At 41.6% G+C, this 16,779-nt stretch overlaps 1 protein-coding gene across 1 annotated transcript in view; it reads right to left on the reverse strand.

Moving 5' to 3' along the window:
- The window catches only part of pnpla2 (patatin-like phospholipase domain containing 2), an 82,331-nt gene extending 74,393 nt beyond the window's left edge, over positions 1-7,938 (reverse strand). The window contains exon 1 of the mRNA XM_073049230.1: positions 7,522-7,938. Coding sequence (XP_072905331.1) covers positions 7,522-7,918 — 397 coding nt within the window. The 5' untranslated portion in view covers positions 7,919-7,938. The remainder of the gene's footprint in view (positions 1-7,521) is intronic.
- Positions 7,939-16,779: the final 8,841 nt, after the last annotated feature.

A 16,779-nucleotide genomic window follows, 5' to 3' on the forward strand; every position in this document is an offset into this window, starting at 1 on the left:
GGTTCCCTTCCTTATTTTTTATTATTAACAACATCCAAAGCTTAAGATGGAAGGTCAGTAATTTCCACTGCACAAAAATACATTTCTTGATTTTACTTCTGAAAGTGCCCATTCTAGATATTTTCCACCAATAAAGACAGTTTTACTTTAATCTTAACCATGAAAGGGAGTGGTTCAAAGATCTAAATGAGATCACCTTCCAACTCAATGCAGGATAGTGTTTGTGCAAATTATTCTTCTAATTAAATCCATTTAATTTTGTATGATTATGAGTCTGCATCCGGCCTCTTTTTTTAAGTTTGATATCATTCCTTGTAATGTGGTGCCAAACATGAGGCTTAAAGCAACAGTGACGTCCTTGATTTTGTTATTCCAGCTCCCAAGGTCGGTCACGGCTGATGACGTTATGACAAAATATTTGTATATACAAGTAAGACAAGATATCTAAACGATGAAGGAGTGCAGACACTGCTATCACTTTATTTTCACAATGAGGTAACTATCAATTATTCCTGGCTTACGTGAACTTGAACAAGTCCATAACAAGTTACCAACTTAAATATTTTCTTTCCCTCAGCTGACGCATTATTGTAGCATCCCACATTTTTCACAACAGCCTTATTCTGTATCATGAAAACACAACTTCTCAGTTTTCCATTGGCATGCTCCACCTGACACTCTAACACTAGGAGATTTATGGTGTCTGAAAAGGTATATAAATTTCATGGTGCACAGGGGAATGACATACATCTTAATCATGGGCTCATTCCTGCAAAATACCAAAGTGCAGGAGGGTTGGGGTGCAATGTGATAGAAAGTTGGACTCCAAGTACCTAAAGTCCATTCCTTCGCCTGATTTGTTGACTTGGTGGCCAGAAGATACGATGAAGGAAAGTCTCTGAGAAAGAACCTTTGGTGAGGTCACTGTGATGTGGTTTCCTGGGGGGGTTGGCAAAAATTAGAGGGATGGGGAATATAGCAGAGGACCAGGAAGAGAAAATTAATAATTCATAACTGGGGGAACTTCAGGGAATGAAGGCAGAACAGTTGTGAGGGTTGAAAATTTCTCTTGATATATCTGAGGAGGGTTCGCAGTGTGAGATTTCATGGAATGGGACCTTCTGAAGCAGTTCTAATTCAAGTAATGATAAAGCAGTCACATACTTGCAAATGTAAAGCAAAATGGTCCGAATCTGTGTTGTATGATAATGAACACCACTGGGAACTTTCAGGTTTCTCTCTGTTAGCTTGTAGAACAAAAAGGCAGGAAGGAAATTCAACTTCCTTATACAGTTCTTTTAAAATTAAAATTGAATAAAGGAATAAAAAACATTGCAAAATCACTGCATGATCCATTTTCCAGGCCCTAATACTTTAATTAGACTATCATTTTATATCATGCAGGTATAAAGTATAAAATGTAGACAGAGGACAAGGCCCCTTCGTCCCTCTAGCTTGTTCCACCATTCAATAGGATCATGGCTGGTTCAACATTCCTTGTCCATTGTCTTACGCTTTTCTCATAATGTTTGATTCCCTTACTGAGTAGAAATCTAGCTCAATTTTACATGTACCCAAACCCTTCTCCAACAACTCTGTGGCAAGGAATTCAAAGCATGTACAATGACCTGAGGGAAGAAATGCTCCCTCATCTTAAAAGGGCACTCCTTATTCTGGTTTCTTACTCTGGTTCCGGAGTAATCATCCCTTCAACATTAATTTTGTCTGGTCACCCAAGGTATTGTTCTTCTGAACTCTAGTGAGTCCTAATCTAGTTAACTTTTCCTCATAGGGAAAACTGATTAATACATGGGATCACTTCGGTGAACCTTCTCTGAACTTCCTCCAATGAAATAATAATTTTCTTTAATTAGGTTGACTGAAATTGTCCACAGTACTCTCAATGTGGTCTTGCTGATGTCTTCTACCATTGTCATAAGTTTATTATACTCTATTCCCCTTGAAATAATAAGCAATATTTATTATTTCAAATAACAAGTAATATTTACCGTAAATCTGGCTAGTGTAAATTTCCTTCATTTCTCTAAATCAACAATTAGTATTGTAAACCCAGCCCTAGTTCTACTGATATCCCACCATTCACAGATTGCAAACCTGAAAGAGATAGGCCCGTCCCCTACCCTCTGCTTCCTACTTGCTAGTCAATCATTTATTGATATCAATATGTTCTCTTCAACATGGTGGGCTCTTATGATTTTAGCAATTTATTTACAACGTATGAAGAGTGAGCAGAGGCAAGACACAAATCAGCCACTGAATAACAGAATAACCAAACGAGCTGCACATTCACCAACACAAATGCGCAATTCAACCAGTCTAAGGAAGCATGTGATGATCCTGAAACTTAGCTAGAGGAGATCATTCACTGGATTATAGCCTGCTTATATGTTACTACGGTAGTTGTGTAAATAGATGATTTAATGCTCAGGGTAAGCTAACTAACAGACACAGGAAGTAGTTCAGTCTAGCCTCTTGGATGAGGAAACAACCCAAGACACTACCTGAGGCTAATAATATACATATATATATATATATATATATATAAAATATTATATATATAGACACAGGGTAAACCAAGCTGTTTTTCTAAGTATAAATAGAAAATGTTGGAAACTCATCAGCCGGTTAGACAGTACTTTTGCTGAGAGAAACAGTTAATGCTTTAAGGCAACAGCTAAAAAGGGATTGAACAAGTACAATGGCAGGAAAGGTGTAGGAGACATGAGAACATCAAGGTAAAATCTGCAATAGGGCGGAGGACAAGAAATTTTAAATGATTCACAGCCCCGGATAGTTTCATGTAGAAATTTCCAGCATGTTCATTAATTTGTTTAGGCATTACAATTAAGTCATTTGAATAAAATGCATTATCAAGAAAGTATGTATGAAATTTAACTATTTTTGCCTTCTCATGGGATATGTGTAATATTTTAAATTTCTCTTACACAGGTCTGTTTCCATGAACATACAATGGTCCTAAAGTACTGCTTCCTGTCCTTACTCAAAAATATATCACCCCTGCTTCTGCATGTCATGTGACCTTGCTTTGGCTTCCTTTCCTTGACTTCCCCACCTCCATTTCAAGCAAGGATAGCTATGAATATTTAAGCCCATTGATCTGCAAGACTACATTTCTTCCTGTAAAGTTTTCTTTGGTGTCACTGTCTCAACTACATTGATTCTGATGGCACATTCCACTTCCCTGCAAAGATTATCCCTCACTGTGATAGGCAAGGCTCTGACTCCAGATTCTAATAATTTCTTCCAGGCACTCAAATTACGATTTTTGTAATTAAATGCTTCTTCCAATTTAGTATTTCCATTATTTACAATCAGACTTTTTATACTAGGGATTTGGAATTTCAAATATAGATTGAGTGACTACTGCATGAATTACTTGCATTGAAAACCTATAGATAAGCAAACATTTCTCAAGGCCTATCACTTTAATTCTCATTTCTTCCCCAGTTCTGACCTCACGTTCTATGAAATCCCCTTGAGTTTCAAGGAAGTTGAACCCTATCTCCAGAAACAAGTTATCACTGATTCAGCGATCTTCAGTCTTCCAGATTCTCTAGTGAGTAAAAATAACTAGATTACAACTCCAGCCCATTTTATCAGATAGCTATTCTTGGCACTAATACTGTTTGTTTATTGAGAAGCAGCTCAGAGAAGGCTTTTCAGACCCTTCAAGCCATGCCGCCCAGCAATTCCGATTTAATCCTAGCCTCATCACGGGACAGTTTACAATGACCAATTAACCTACCAACTGGCATGCCACTGGACTCTGGGAGGAAACCCGAGCACCCAGAGGAAACCCACATGATCACAGGGACAAACTCATTGCAGGCAGTAGCAGGAATTGAACCTGGGTCGCTGGTACCGTAAAGCGGCGTGCTAATCACTACACTACCATGCTGCTCCTTTATTGTAATTTTTTATTGTAATTTGTTATTGCATTAGGCACAGTGAAGCAACATTTCATTCTGACAACACACAGTTGCAGCAACCTGGGTTCAATATCGAACCCCAGAGCTACCTGGCTAGAACTTGCATATCCTGTCTCACTCTGCGGGGGTTCCATCATGTCATAAATGATTGCTCATGGCCATTGTTGAAGTGGGCAGAGTAAAGTGGTGAACTGAGGCATGCTTCTGTGAGAAGAGGTGGAGGCCAAGTCCCCAGAGACCATTGTGGCTCAGCCACTGTGCGAGTGGGCCAGTGAAGGAATCTAAGATCTGAGCAATGTTCCCTCTAAGATGCGTGTGAGATTCAAAGTAAATTAAGATGTGCGTTTCTGAAAGGGGTCGGGGTTAAAGTCAGAAAACAAATGTGATTTAATTATGTCTGGGTTAAAGTCAGAGGATAAATGTGATTTAATTATGTCTGGGTTAAAGTCAGTAAACAAATGTGATTTAATTATGAATGCAGAAGCCCTGACAAGATTAGCTGTTTGTGGAATCATTGAAGTCCTGAGATATGGACTATTGTTTTACAGAAATGTGTAAAAAAAAACAACTCCAAATATGGAATGGGATAAGACTATGTACCTCCTGAGTCAGGGAGGGGAGGGGTAAGGAAGAAGGATAAAACCTGCTGCCCTGTAAGGTTCAGGGTTCCCTTCTCTGAAGGCACCCAGCTCTGCAGAACTGTTAATAAACTTTGTTTCCTTGAATTTGTCTTGAAGCCATTATTCGGGAGCGTGGCTCGTTTCTGACAATGCGCACATGTGCATTCACGCACATTTTGCTACTGGCATACTAAAGAAATTAAACTGCGCGAAAAAGGTTGTCACCCTTTACCTCGTTGGCGTGTTATATTTCATGATCACACACAATCACATTTCTTTTTCCAGTTTCTGACATGGACTGTGTTGACAATGTGGAATTTGTGATAATTTGTCTGCAGATTTTAGAACTGGCTAATTTATACTGTTTGCATTGAAAAACTTCTTGATGCACCATGGTGAATTCCAAAGAAACAAAGGGTGTGAATTGCAAAAGAACTGCTCGTTCATTTAAAGCAGAATGGCTTAATGAAACAGTAGAGATTGCTACACCAAAACCTCACAAGGTCAGGAACATGCAGCTACAAGAAATATTATGTACAATACAGAAACTGGTGTAACCTGCATTTATTGCTGAAGAACTTGCAAGAGGGAAGAAAGTGGAGTGATATTTTGAAACTTGACTTTTTAAAGCATCATTTAGCAAGCAAATCACATATGGGCAAAGGCTCCAGGGAGAAAATTCTTCAATATCCGCTAAAGGTCTGCTACACATTTTGTGAGAGTGCAGATGAATGGGAGCAAAAACGATCAAACTGAGAGAAGATCAAAGATCTTATTGACAGTGTTTTGCCAGCTGTTAAAATGAATACGTTTATATATAAAATTCAGATCGCACATGTTGTCACTGGGCAAAAAACTGCCCAGCACAAGATTTTTGTGCGCATTGGTCACTACAAACTAGAGAGAACTTTGGCTCGGGAGGCTTCAGTAAGGAAGCACAGGTGAGGAGCAGGTAAGAATAGGCAAGGTTTTTTGTATGTAGTAGTATTAACTAAAAAGATACCAATTTAAACAAATTAAATGAAATAGGGGTGCAGGATCAATAGCTGCATGATATGGGAGTTGGACTCCACTGTGGTTCCTGGTGACCACAACTACAGCAAGACCTGGTTGCTGGAGGAATTCAGGCTCAAGGTTAATGACCTGGAATCTGAGATTCAAGTAAGCGATGCATTAGGAAAGAGCCTCCTGTGTTTCAGCAGGCTGTCACTTCCATCAGACTAACTACTTCAAATTTGATCTGAGGCCAGGTACGACTCCAAGTGAGGCAGGTAGGGGGATCCAATAGGTGGTGTAAGACGAGCATCAGCCCCTGAACTTGCCCAATATGCTCAAGATTGTTGCTCCCTGTAAGGGTGAGAGTGGGGGCCGTAGGAAGGATGCGCAAACAAACTGTGGCACATTGTGGGGGGGGGGGGTGGGAGAGAGAAGATTTGTAGTGGTAATTTGGGATAGTAGAGTCAGGGGAATCTACAATTCTCTTTCACAATGGATCAAGAATCCCAAAGGCTGTGTTGTCTGTCTGATGCCTTCCGAGGAATTTGGAGTGAGAAGACCAAGTCATTGTGGATATTTAAAGCAGAGGTTGATAGGTTCTTGATTAGTAAGGGTATCAAGGGTTATGGGGAGAATTCAGGAGAATGGGCTTGAGAGGGGGGAAAAAATCAGACATGATTGAATGGTGAAGCAAACTTGATGGGCTGAATGGCCTAATTCTGCTCCTATGTTTTATGATCTTGTACAGCATGGAAACCTAAAATACAACCCCAGTTCTACCGTAGGAACAGAACACTACAGTCCACCCCTTGCTCCACTATGAACTTATTGTTTTTTGAGCAAATGTACTATTCTGCAGTTTTCCTCTCCACTATGTTATATAAATTACGTACAATTCATATTTTGTGTTTCCTGAACTTGTGAATCTGCACAAGGATTCGTTTTTGTAAATTCAGCTCACAGTATTGTGCACACAGCAATAGACACAACTTGACTTGAACCAGTCATTGGCGCACCATATCTGTGACCCATCTCCATTGATCCCATCTCCCAGCACTTGCCCATAGTCTTCTATCTCTGGGCAATTTCCATCCACATCTGCTAGCAGACTTACTGTAAATTGCCTGGAGTCTTGGTGGGAGGCAGGGGAATGGTGCGGGCAGGTGATCATGTCAGAGAGAATAGGTTAGGGCCACTAACCTAATAGGGCCACTAGGTGGGGGATTGTGACTAAAGGGAATGTTTTCACTAGCCAATGGGATGCAGTTCCAAAATCTGATATTATGATTTGTTTCCTTTTGCACCAGCATTACATTCAATTTGTACTGACAACGCACTCAAAATGCAGGAGAAACTCGCCAGGCCAGGTAGCACCGTTGGAAAGGAGTGAACAATCGACGTTTCGGGCCGAGACCCTTCATCAGGACTGGTGTACTGTACCTCTCCCAGTCACTTCCATGACTGGGATTCTCTCTCCGCCGCCTGCAGACTCCTGATGAAGGATCTCGTCCCAAAACGCCGACCCTTTTCCGTAGCCTGCTGCGTTCCTGCAGCATTTTGTGTGTTGCTTGGGTTTCCAGCATCTGCAGGTTTTCCCGTGTTTGCAATCTATCCTGACTTCTCTTGGCCAGCATTCTCATCCCTGCCCTCAAGACTTAACCTCACTGGCATCACCCCTCGCCTCTCCATCTGTTCAAAACCTTCAGGTGCTGCACCTGCTTGTAAAATATCTTTTCGCCAGATGAAAGATTTTCTTTCCTCCCTCTTACAATCCCCAGACACTTCCCGTGAGTAAAATGTGCACCTCCAACAGACGACTGCGCCCAAGGTACCTCGCTGATAGTTGGGGAGTTCTGGGACGAGTGAAAGGATGAGATTAGAGGCGAGAGAGACTCCTGTCCCGGGAACAGGGCGTCTCTGATTTCGTTTCTTACCCAGGCAGGCTCTGCTGACCAAGGCAGAGGCTGTCAGCGCTCCGGCCGATGCCCCGTAGATGTTGCTGGCGTTGTGCACCAGCTGCGGGGCGTGCTCGCACAGGCAGCTGGCCACTCCGACATGGTAGATGCCCAGAAACCCGCAGCCGGCGAACGAAATGCTCCAGGACGAGTCCTCGAGCCGCAGCATCTCCTCCGCGGGATCAACTTCAAACGACGCCCTCCGGCAAACGTACTCGGAGCCGGCTTCTGACTGTCTCCGGCCGCCGCGCTCACATCTTCCGCAAAGCTGCCGCACAGACGCCTCCGAGCACCCTACTCCTGCCCGGCTCCGGAGCGCTTCAGGATTTCTCGCTTCCTCCCTCCACCCCAGCCAATTAGCTTCGCGACCCACCATGAATGACCCTCGAGTTAGCCAATCACCGAGCTCCCACCCCAGCACGTCGCACAGCTGTCAATCGCTGACCGTGAAACGTCAGCCTTGTTTTTATATGTAGATTATGATCATACACGGAAGGCGCTGCCACTAATTGGATGGGCGGGTATACTGTACAATGTGCAAGGATATAGGGAATGATGTCAATATCACTGACACGTATTTATACATTTTCTTTATTTTCAGATTTCCAGCATGTGCAATATTATGTTGTCATTCTGATTCTCAAAGTTTAAAACAGCAGAACACGCCCATGGGGAAGATACTTGAAACTCAACGCAAAAACAAACCGATTTATTTAGCCTTTTAACATAGAAAAGCTTCTCAAAATAGCTCAGCAAGAGCTATCATGCTCCAAGAACTCGGCAGGTCGAAAGCATTGTCCGAGTGTGAAAAGTTAGGGAGAGGAATTACACGTTTCCCCCCACAGATGCTGCTCTGTTCGCTGTGTTCCTGTTTGTTGCTCCAGGTTCCAGCGTCCTGCAGTCTCTGCCTCCAGCTATCATAACGAAACTGGATACCAAACATACACAAGGTCACCTTTGTAGAAGAGGTAGGCAGCAGGCTCATGTGTAGACAACGGTAGGAATTGCATGGTAAACGGAAAAGACAATGTTCGCTACCACAAAGTCAGAGTCTCAGCGGCAATGCTAACTGCCCAGTGCGGGGTTAAGGGCTCTTCTCGGAGTGGGACAGAAGAGCGCCACGGTAACTTAGCAGTTAGCGCAACGCTATTACAGCCCGCGGCGTCGGAGTTCAGAGTTCAATTCCGGCATTCTCCTTTTAGCAAATTTGTGCATTTCTTCCTGTGTGTCCTCCCAGAGTCCAAAGATGTGCCGGTTATTGGTTAGTCAGCCACTGTAAGTTGTCCTGTTGGTGGGCTGCTGAGCGGCACGACTCGAAGGGCGACCTCCGCGCTGTATCTCTAAATAACTGTGTTGCTGAGAGAATCCTGGGTGTTATCGGCACATAGGTAGAATCGGGTACTGTGTTTTTGGGTGATCTTACACAAAAGACACATACTTAAATAGGAGAAAGTCCTGGGGGGGGGGGGGTGTGGAACAAAACATTAAGATGTTGTCACAGAAAAAAGATGTTGGCTACATCTTTTTAGATAAAGAAACAGGCGCAAGAGACTACTCAGACACTGGAAATCTTGATAATTACATACAAAGTGCTAGAGGAAGTCAGAAAGTCAGGCAACGTCTATGAAGAGGAATAAACAGTCGACGCTTCAGACCGAAAGAACGGGGCAGAAGCTAAAATAAGCATGTGCGGGGGATGGGGGAGAGCGCAAAGGGTACAAGTTAGTTGGTGATAGGTGACTCCAGGTGCAGGGGAAGCTGGGTGGCAATTGATATGAAAAGTTAGGAGGTGATATGTGGAAGAGTTAAAGGGCTGAAGAAGAAAAAGGAATCTGATAGGAGAGGTCAGTGGAATAAAAGGAGGGAGGTCATGAAGGCAGGTAAGAAGTGAGCCCAGTCTCACCTGCAAGAGGATGTTCAATGATATTCAAGGCTGGAGAGAGGTTGAGAGGAAGAGGAATATGTCATAATCACCTGGATATCATTTTTGATTTTGCTGTGATGCAAGCTGGTTAGAATTGAATTGACTTTATTACTTACATCCTTCAAATACATGAGGAGCAAAAATCTTTACATCTCTAAATGTGCAATTTATAGTAATTTATAATAAATAGTATGTACAACAGGACAGTCAAAATAACATAGAAATACAGTTGTATCAGCATGAATTAATCAATCTGATGGCCTGGCAGAAGAAGCTGTCCTGGGGCCTGTTGGTCCTGGCTTTTATGCTGCTGTACTGGTTCCCAGATGGTAGCAGCTGGAACAGTTTGTGGTTGAGGTGACTCAGGTCCCCAATGATCCTTTGGGCCCTTTTTACATACCTGTGTTTGTAAATGTCTTGAATAGTGGGAAGTTCACATCTACAGATGTGCTAGGCTGTCTGCACCACTCTCTGTAGAGTCGTGCGATTCAGGGAAGTACAGTTCCCATACCAGGCAGTGATGCAGCCAGTCAGGATGCTCTCAATTGTGCCCCCATAGAAAGTACTTAGGATTTGGGGGCCCACACCAAACTTCTTCAGTGAAAGAGGTGCTGCTGTGCCTTTTTCACCACATAGCCGGTATGTACAGACCACGTGAGATCCTCGGTGATGTTTGTACCAAGGAACTTAAAGCTGTTCACCCTCTCAACCCTAGATCCATTGATGTCAATAGGGGCTAGCCTGTCTCCATTCTTCCCTAGTCCACAACCAGCTCCTTTGTTTTTGTGATATTGAGGGAGAGGTTGTTATCTTGACAGGTTGTTACTCTGTGTCAGAGTAATGACTTCTTCTCTGTAGGCTGCCTCGTTATTATTTGAGATTAGACCAATCAGTGTAGTGTTGTCAGCAAATTTAATTAGGAGATTGGAGCTGTGGGTGGCGACACAGTCATGGGTGTACAGAGAGTAAAGGAGGGGGCTTAGTACACAGCCCTGAGAGAATGATTCTTTCCAGAAATTAATGCTAAAACTATGGATTTTAGCCTTACAGAGTCTGACAATATTCCTGCTCTTTACCTGCCCCAGCAATTAGCTCACCAGCTAGGCAAACTATTGAGACCCAATGGAATACTTGACAGCAATCTGATATTGGCTTATTCTGCGATGTACCAGCCAGGCTAAAAGTGTTTAGTCATTCATAGGCACACTTTGTCATCTCATAATTTAAGTATCCATTGAGGGTTAACTCAGAGTGAGCCTTCTATGACCAGGAATGTGCTATTGCACAATTTTCACTTTGTGGTTTAGTTATCTTTGGGATTTATGCTACTGGGTAATCTGAATTATTTTCCAGGGATGGCATGAGACCGCATTTTTTCATGTTTTATGCCAATGATTTGTATGATGGAATAAGTGGGTTCCTGACCAAGTTTGCAGGCAATACGAAGATAAGTGGAGGGGCCAGCAGTACTGAGGAAGCAGTGAGTCTGCAGAAGGACTTGAACAGATAGGGAGATGGGAAAAATAAATAGCAGATGGGTAAAAGTGTACGGTCATGCACTTTGATAGAAGGCATGAAGATGTAGACTGTTGTCTGAACAGAATTGAATTTGGGTGATGGAATTGATGACCTTGTGGCCAAGATCAGTACAGATAGTGTTGAGGAAGCAGGGAATAGGCAGAAGAACTTTGACAGATTGGGAGAATAGGTAAATTAGTGGCAGATGGAATATAGTGTAGGGAAATGTATGGTCATGCACTTTTTAGTAGATGGAATAAAGGCATAGACTGTTTTCTAAATGGAGAGAAGAGCCAGAAATTAAAGGTGCAAAAGGACTAGGATTCCCTAAAAATTAACTTGCAGGTTGAGTCGCTGGTAAGGAAGGCAAATGCAATGTTAGCATTCATTTTGAGAGAACTAGTATATAAAAGCCAGATGTAATGCTGAAGTTATAAATAGTTTATAGAACTGCAATATTGCCTTGTAGCTCTTGAACCTAATCTTCTGACTAAACAAAAGCCATCACACCATATCAACTTACACAGCTATTATAAGGGACCTCTGGTGTGGACCACGAGATCCCTCTGTTCCTCCATAATAAAAACCATTAACCCTGTATTCCGACTTCAAATATGACCTTCCAAAGTGAATCACTTCACACTTTTCTGGGTTGAACTCCATCTGCCACTTCTCAGCCCATCTCCGCATCCTGTCAATGTCCCATTGTAACCTACAACAGCCCTCCACACTATCCACAACTTGGTAGGTATTTGGTATGTGACTCCTTACCCATAAATGTGTTAGACACTTAACTGTTCTGAGAAGCCATTCAGTTCAGAAGGTAATTGAGAATAGATGGTAAATATGAGCCTTACTACTGATATTAACATGCAAAAAATAAATATTTTAAAAAATATTAAAGATGTGGAAGTTGAGACAAATAAAAGCAGGCTTTAAAGAATTTTTAAAAAAAGATTAGCTTTATTTAGCATTTACATTGAAACATCGACATACACAGTGAAATGCGTTGATTACATCAAATACAATCAGCGAGGATTGTGCTGGGGGCCGCCCACAAGTGTCACCACATTTCAGGTGCCAACATAGCATGCCCACAACTTACTAACCCTCACCCTAACAGTTTTTGGAAAGTGAGAGAAACCTGCACAGCCATAGGGAGAATGACCAAACTCATTACAGATAGTGGCAGGAATTCACTGGTGCTGTAATCTCTGTGTGTTTTGAGAAGCTGGTGATGAAACATATCAGCTCCTGCATGAGAGGCAACTTGGATCCGCTCCAATTTGCCTACTGGAGCAATATGTCCACAACAGATGGTGTTCACTCAATCCTGGAACATCCGGACAGCAAAGGTGCGTACATCAGGGTGCCTCTTACCATTTACAGCTTAGCATTCAACATCATCATCCCCCCCAAACCTAATCAATAAGCTCCAAGTCTTTGGCCTCAACAGCTCTTTGTGCAATTGGATCCTGGATTTCATCACTTATAAACCCCAGTCAGCTCAGATTGGCAACATCTCCTCCACGATCTCCATCAGCACAGATGCACCACAAGGATGTCTGCTTAGCCCCTTGTTCCACTTGCTTCACACTTATGACTGTGTGGCTAAGCACAGCTCCAACACCATATGCGAGTTTGCGGATGGCACCACTATTGTGGGCTGAATCAAAGGCGAGGATGAGTCAGCATACAGGAGGGAGACTGAAAATTTGGCTGAGTAGTGTCATAACAAAAACCTCTCACTCAATGTCAGCAAGACCAAGGAGAGGTCTATTGACTTCAGGAGAGGGAAACCAGAGGTTCATAAGCCAGACCTCAACTGAGGATCAGAGATAGAGAGAGTTAGCAACTTTAATTTCCTGGGTGTTACAATTTCAGAGGATCTGTCCTGGACCCAGTGTTGGTGTGTGGCCAAATGGTTAAGGCGTTCGTCTAGTGATCTGAAGGTCGCTAGTTCGAGCCTTGGCTGAGGCTGCGTGTGTGTCCTTGAGCAAGCCACTTAACCACACATTGCTCTGCGACAACACCGGTGGTGCCAAGATGTATGGGTCCTAATGCCCTTCCCTTGGACAACATCGTTGTCGTGGAGAGGGGAGATGGGCAACTGTCGGTCTTCCATACAACCTTGCCCAAGCTTGCGCCCTGGAAACTTTCCAAGGCGCAAATTCATGGTCTATCGGAGGCCTACACACACACACCTGGACCCAGCACATAAGTGCAACTGCGAATAAAACACGGCAGCAGCTCTACTTCCTTATGAGTCTGCAGAGATTCGGCACGACATCTGAAACTTTGATAAATCTCTATACAAAAGGGGATAGCTACACTCACTTGGCCACCCAATGAGGTGTTCCCACAACCAATGATCTCACTTTAAGGACTCTATCTTGTTATTTATTGCTATTTATTTATATTTGCATTTACAATTTGCACAGTTTGTTCTGCACTCTGATTGATCTTTGATTCTTTTACAGTTACTATTCTATATTGAGTATGCCCACAGGAAAATGAATCTCAGGATTGTATATGCTGACATATATGTACTTTAATAATAAAATTTACTTTGAACTTTTATTGAACTTTGTAAAGCAACTGCACTAACCACAATAAGGTGTACTTTATCAGAATGGTGAGTAAGTTCAGCCTTTATAATAATCTGATAGTTATGAACAATATGGGAAGACCCTATCCGTTAATGTATGACAAATCATCTATCTTTGGAATGGTGAAGAATCTAAGCAAGATAGCCTGCAATCTGTATCGATCACCTTGATGTTGAGGCCTTCCAACTACAGCTATTTTTCATTATCAGGAATCAATAACCAATTCTTCAATTACATCTGATATGATGTACTTTGTAGACTCACCCAGGCTGCAAAAGGAATGGTCACTGTAGCTTGGAGTCCTTTTTCTGCATTTTATAGAAGTTTGTGTGCAAGATGAAGTGGTGCAATCATGTCCCAAGCACATAATATTCCTAATTGGCATGTTAGTGGAGAGCTGCATAATCAATGTTTCCATCTTTAGATCATGGAAGAGGCACAGAAGCATGAAGACCCACACCCAACACTTCAGGAACAGCTTCTTCTCTTCCACGTTCAGACTTCAGACCAGTCAAGGAACCAATAAACCCAATCTCAATATTCCTCTATTTATTTATTTTTTATTGTAACTTAATTTTTTTATGTCTTGCATTGCACTGTTGCAGCTAAACAACAAATTTTACAACATACACTCAGTGGCCACTTTATTAGGTATACCTGCTTGTTAAAGCAAATATCTGATCAGTTGAGCAAGTGGCAGCAACTCAATGCACAAAAGCATGCTGACATGGTCAAAGGGTTCAGTTGTTATTCAGACGAAACATGAGAATGTGGAAGAAATGTGATCTGAGTGACTTTGACCATGGAATGATTGTGGGTACCAGAAAGAGCAGTTTAGTAGCTCAACAACTGCTGATTTCCTGGGATTTGCACACACAAGTCTCTAGAATATACAGAGAATGGGGCAAAAAACACACGCAAAAAAAATTGATGAGCGGTAGTTCTGTGGGCGAAAATGCTTTGTTAATGAGAGAGTTTGAGGAGAATGGTCTGATTGGTTCAGGCAGACCGGAAGGCAACAGTAACTCCGATAACTACATTTTATGACAGTGGTGTGCAGATGAGCATCTTTGCAGCAGTGGCCATTTTATTAGGTACAGGAGCCTTGAGTGTACGTCACTGATAATAAACCAGATTCTGATGTAAAACTGATAGCACTTTGCAGCATTTTTTAAAAAGCATTTTTCTGGTGAAATATGAACTTGATCATTCAACTAATATATTTTTATAAATCATCTCATCAATATTTGATTTAAGAGATATAAAGTACAAGACTATTAGATTTTTTTTGTCACTGTATGTTTCAAAGAACATCATTCAGTGCATCAAAATGCAGGACCACATAGATCTCTCTTCATTATTTCTGGTGATCGAATGCTATGCACAGCATCAATTTACCTTGACATAAACTCTTCACCTTTTCCAACAAAGTTCAACTGTCACTTTATGAGGGCTCATCTTTCACTTGATACTTTCCCTCGAAGACTCTGCTTAGTCCACACACTTCTGCTGTCAGTTTGTCTGCTGCATCTTGTGCATGTAATCACTTGCCAACTGTCGAGCACTAATTCTGGCAGCAACTCAGATCTGACACGATACCTGAGATTCTCAGCCCTCTATGGCAGAGAAACTTGAATTAATCACATGGAACATTGGAACAAAATTAAGTCATTCATCTCCTCTGGCCTGCTCTGTTGTAATTTGAGATCTTTGCTGACAACACAATTCCTCTGCCAATTCCATATTCATGCTGTTCAACTTGGTTACAATAACTTAGTGGGTGAGAGTTTCACAGTAGGCCATCCCTCACATGAGGAAGTGTTTCCAAACTTCTCTCCTGAGTGACCTTTCTCTAATTTTAATGAAGCATCCTCTTACCCTAGACTTCCTAAGTGCAGAAAATGATACCTACTTCTTTGGAAATGCCTTAAGAACATTAATATATGTGATTTCTTGAGAGCACTGGGAACACATTAGTGTATACATACCGTGCTACTTTCATAGCTGTGGTACCCAAAGAAGTACAAAATATTCCACACGTGGCTTTGTATTGTGGTAGCAACAATTGCATCCCGTTAATAAAGTTATGAAGACTAACATTTCATTATTTTGTAGCATTTTTGTACAACATTTTAGTGATTTAAGTATAAAGATCCTTAATTTTCTTTGAACTTCCACAGTACCTAGTTTCCCCCAATTTAAGGAATGGTAGGTCAGAAGAGAACTCAGCTGGAATTCAAACAAACTACAAAACTATTTACATCTTCGTAATTGCAGTGTACCGGAAACAAAACAAATATTGCAATAGAGTGATTTGTACCATACTTAAGTCTACCTACCTGCTGACTGTTATGAACAATTTTTAATGAGAAATTGATTGAAGAATAAGCAATTATCAATGAAAACTCCCATTTGATTAGAAATGCATCATAGAATCTTTTACATCTATGTGAAAGGGCCATCATTGATCTGAAAGATGGCACCTCGGTTATGAAACACTTTGTTTCTGAAGCAGAAAGGCAGAAGTCATTTTGAATTCAAATCTTATGATATAAAGTCAGTCATGCACCAGGAGCTATGCAGGCAAGCAGTGGGGATTGATCCCCAAAGCTTAGGTCTGAATTTTGAGGAAAGCTGCAAGTGTCATGACTTTTGGGGAAGGACACACATCTGAGATGAATTTATTAAGGAATATGAAATTGTAAATTTGTGGCAAATTCAGTATACTTCAGTTTAAACAGTGAGGTGGAAGAGCACAAATCCACACTAGCAAATGTTAAGATTCAGACTGCTGTTGGAGACACAAATCCTGCACTTGCAAAATGACATCTGCAATTTCACAGATTTGTTTGTTTTTTGACTCGGGGGTAAAAAAAATATTTATTATTATTATTATTAAGATTATAGCAATATTTGATCTGTTAAAACCAGGAAATTAATCTACTAACATGACATAATAAGTGTGACAGATGAAGGCAAAACAAATCTGGACAAGACAGGTAAGCTCCTGGGCTAGTAAAAGGAAGAATAGGAGCTATTTTTATTAAATATAAGTACTAAAGCAGAGAAAGAGGCCCTTTGGCCTCCTAAAGTGCAACACATCACTCTTGTCTGCAATATACTCTGTTATTTTTCCAGCTGGTTCCAATCTTGGTACAAACTTTCATAGCTTCTTCATTGACCACT

The sequence above is a fragment of the Hemitrygon akajei genome, chromosome 6 (assembly GCF_048418815.1).
Source record: "Hemitrygon akajei chromosome 6, sHemAka1.3, whole genome shotgun sequence".
Lineage (NCBI taxonomy): Eukaryota > Metazoa > Chordata > Chondrichthyes > Myliobatiformes > Dasyatidae > Hemitrygon > Hemitrygon akajei.